This window comes from Ricinus communis, chromosome 3, assembly GCF_019578655.1.
Source record: "Ricinus communis isolate WT05 ecotype wild-type chromosome 3, ASM1957865v1, whole genome shotgun sequence".
In the NCBI taxonomy this organism is placed as follows: domain Eukaryota; kingdom Viridiplantae; phylum Streptophyta; class Magnoliopsida; order Malpighiales; family Euphorbiaceae; genus Ricinus; species Ricinus communis.
The window spans coordinates 4,573,449-4,577,453 of record NC_063258.1 but is presented as its reverse complement, the minus strand read 5'-3'; the positions used below and the strand labels follow the sequence as shown (position 1 = coordinate 4,577,453).

Below are 4,005 nucleotides of genomic sequence, written 5' to 3'. Positions count from 1 at the left end.
AAAGATATATCCCTCTTTAATTTGAAAATCCTAATATAAATCAACCAAAACATTAAAATTACTTATCAAATCAACCATCAAAGGCTTTTAGGATGAAATTCAAGCTTGGAAAGTGTTTCTGATCACTAATTTCACTTGCAAATCAAGCTAAACTTGAAGGATCAAGCAACCCTTATCAAGCTCTTTTTCTTTTTTTTTTCTTCCTTTCTCTCCCTTTCTCTTTTCTTTTCTTTCGATATTTGTCTCCAAATCCAATTTGGGTAAATAAATGGTAAACTATTCATTTAAGCCCTTAATGAAATGGCTTTATTACCTATAAACCCTCAAGCTTTCAATTGTGCAATTAAAGACAATCATTTGGTTTAATTGAGTTTTTTCCTCTATAACTACATATATATATATATATATATACACCAACTTATACTTAAATTCTATCAACATATATATAAATAAAATGTAAAAATGAATGCAAATATACCTGTAGCTATAGTACGGGTGTGACACGCATGATACCTTAATTATGAGAATGAAGCTTGTGAAAAGCTATAGAAACACTTTGGAATAGCAAGGGATGAAAAGAAAAACTTATGTTAAGAAGTGATGTAGTTTGTGAGGTCAAGTTTTGATAGCTATAGGTAGTTAGTGAACCATCTGCTAGGTTTAATATTTCTCACAGTGGTTGCTTCTATCCCATTTCCCAGAGTTTCTTTTACCTCTTTCTATTTCATACTTGTTTTCAGAAAATTCGTGGGGAAAAGAATTTCAGGGTAGAGAATATGAAAGAATTGTGGCACTCTTAAGAAAATTATGTATTTTTGTTATTAGTTTGACTTTATTTTCATAGTGAGCTACATTAACTTGGATAGTTTTGGCTTCATTACATTAATTTGTTGTATTTAGTGGTAATTTTTTGTTAAAAAAAATAAAATTGAGTGGTTTCAAACTCTACACATTTTTATTAAGATTTCTAGCCTTTTTTGCTATCAGAATGGAGCATTTTTTTTTAAATATGTTCTTAAGAAACTTGCAATTCTTCATTAACTTGTATATTGGAAATTTGGAATGATTTTTAAGCTTTAATGGTGCCAATCTTTCCTCGATTGGATAGGCAAAATGTCCTTTTTACTTGCATTGCTACACCCTAGGTTATACTAAAACCACAACAAGTGCGACACGACACGACATAGGAATACATAATTTTCTAAATAACTAAAAAATGAAACGTTAAAAAGATGATATATATATATATATAAAATAAATCAAATATTTAAAAGTAATGCTAATATTTTTAATAAGATTTAAATAAATAATAATTATTTATGAAAAATTAAATAATAGTAAATAATTATTCTAGATGTTGAACAGCATTATTGTCTTTATCATCGTCAAAGATATAAATTAGATATAATTAATACATTTAATATAATAAGTCATATTAGTATTTAATAAATATTATATTACGTGATTTATCCACTAAATTATTATCTGAAATTTACTATATTTTAAAAGAATAGCTACTTACTATAGACCAAGAGAAAATAATATATATAAAAAATATATGTATATATAGAGATTTTTAAATATAAAATAATTAAGAATTAAGAACATTAATATAGTAAAAGAATTATTAATAGAAAAAAGTTAAAAATCATTTATAAATAGAAAGTAAAATAAATAAATAAAAATTAAAAGTCTTTCTTAAGGTAGGAAACTCCAATTAAATAGACAAATTTTCTTTAAAAAGTATTTTAGAATTTTTAAAAGTAAATAAAAAATATAAAAGATAATAGAAAATAATTTTTGGAGTTTTTGAAATTGTGCACGAAGAGTTTCTGAAGAAAATGTAACCTATTTTAGAGTTTCCGTGCAACTCTAGGCTGCTCCCATCAATTAAAAACTGCATGCATGATTCTAATACAGAAGAAGTCTCATTATCTAGCAAAACATCTACTTCTGTGGCTAAGATGATGAACTAATTTCATTTGATAACAAGCTCCTTTAGAAAAATCCATACAAGATAAATTTCTGAAACTAAGGAAGTCTTACATTTATGATATACTTTAATGGCTGAGGAGACGGGAGTTCTCTCTCCTTGATGACAAGCTTCTCTATTAATCTATACAAGATATATTCCTGAAGCAATGGAGGTCTAGCATTTTGTGATCCTGAAGCAATTAGTCCTGCTTCACACCATTTTCTTTCTTTATTTGTCTCTTTTAGTTCAGACTCTGAAATCAACTCAAATTTGGAATCCAAATGAAAAAAATGAATATTTTGTTTTATCATTATTATTATTATTATTATTATTTAAATGTGACATATTTTTCATTAATAGTAGCAGTTGTAAGCTAGTGAAAAGAAAGAAATGGAGCATAAATAGCACACAACAGAAACCAAGCCAAAAGAATTTGAATTATCCCTGTGGGAACTCATAATGGCTCTTAAGTAACACATTTCTTCTTGTCCTCTAAATTGATTAGAATTATATCTACATTCACAAGTTCATATAAACTTTTATCTCATCATAAGATTTTACAACCCAAGAGCACCAAGAGGAGTCTTACCCTGACCAGCTTCAAAGTAAAAGATCAACATGGCAAGCATTGCTAGTCTAGCATGCTTGATCTCTGCTACTTTTAGTCTTTCAAGTTTCTCCACATCAGGAATGTAGACACCATCTTTCAGAGTCCCTGCAAATCCCAGTGGATCAAAGAACTTTCCTCCTGGATATCCTTGCTCACCAGTTGCATTCGCAAAGTTCTCTGATGTTCTTGACCATGGAGTTGCCCATTCTACTGATTGTGAATCTGGGTTGAAGAAATCTACCCACCTCTTGCTCTCTACCCATCCCATCAGGATAAGCTGAGTGCCCAATAGAGAGCCGAAGGAGAAAGGTGCAATGGCACCAGGGTCAGCTCCGGCCTCAAACCAAGGGATGCCACTCCATGCTTGGCCTACGAAAATTCCAATCACTGCAGCCATAGCCCATCTGCCATGGATGAGCTCTGCTTCTCTGTACCACTTGAGAAATGCTGGGTCCTTGCCTAGCCCTAGTGGGTCGAAACCATAGTCCCCTGGAAGTCTGCAGTTTTACAGTAAGTATACTTGAGAGACATTGTATTATAGAAAAATTCAAGATCCAATAGTAATAATAATGTGAGAATTGTCTCCCATATTACTTGTAAATGTACTAATTTCTGATAAAACATATATTTAGGTACATTGGAACTGTCAGGATTTGAATCCTTAATAATAACTCCTATGAACCAATAAATTTTAGCTCTACGAAGGGACAAATTAGACACTATATCTATCACCATATTCTATTTTAATCCCATTTGCTAGTATATTTACATGTAAAATGTATAAATCAAGCAAGCTAATCTATGTTTATATACTCAGAGAAAGGAAAATAAAATAACTTACGAGCCATCGAGCCACTCAGGGTCAATGAAATTGCCACCACCTTTGACAGCAGGGATCCAAGATTTCTTAGGTTGAGCAGCCATAACCACAAACTTGGTAGAAGCACCAGAAGCCGTTCTGTTGGCTCCAATAGCACTCAACAAAGCATGGCTTCTTTTCGGACCACGCAAGAAAGAAGAACCCAATCCATTAAGCACAGCACCAGAAGTAGCAGCAGCCATGTTTATTTCTTCTTCTTCTTCTTCTTCTTCTTTGAAGGCTGGGTTTTCTTGGAAAAATAGAGAGACTTGATGTTGGGTGATTTTTAAGGGTGTGCGAGTGATTGATAAAGAAAGTGGAGAATCTAAAAGATGGTTCTGTAAGGAGCCAAGTAGGATAATGAAAATCTGAAGAGGTAATCTGAGAATGGAAGGTGGATAGATTTCGGGCCAATCAGAAGTTGAGCTCCATCCGCATCCTCTTGTTGTCTCCAAACACGTGTTGGGTCTCCTTTGGTTTTCTTATTTCTACTTCATTTATTACCAACATATACATCAGATTCTGATAGGATATTCATAGTATGCCTCTATCCATTCAGAA

General features: G+C 31.8%; 1 protein-coding gene across 1 annotated transcript; it reads right to left on the bottom strand.

The window, feature by feature from the left end:
* Positions 1 to 2,389: 2,389 nt before the first annotated feature.
* On the bottom strand, positions 2,390 to 3,791 carry LOC8273698 (chlorophyll a-b binding protein CP24 10A, chloroplastic). The gene is made up of 2 exons (XM_002533469.4): positions 3,427 to 3,791; positions 2,390 to 3,082 (listed from the first exon to the last, which is right to left on the bottom strand). The coding sequence occupies exons 1-2, from the start codon at positions 3,645 to 3,647 to the stop codon at positions 2,533 to 2,535; spliced, it is 771 nt and encodes a 256-aa protein (XP_002533515.1). The 5' UTR covers positions 3,648 to 3,791; the 3' UTR covers positions 2,390 to 2,532.
* Positions 3,792 to 4,005: the final 214 nt, after the last annotated feature.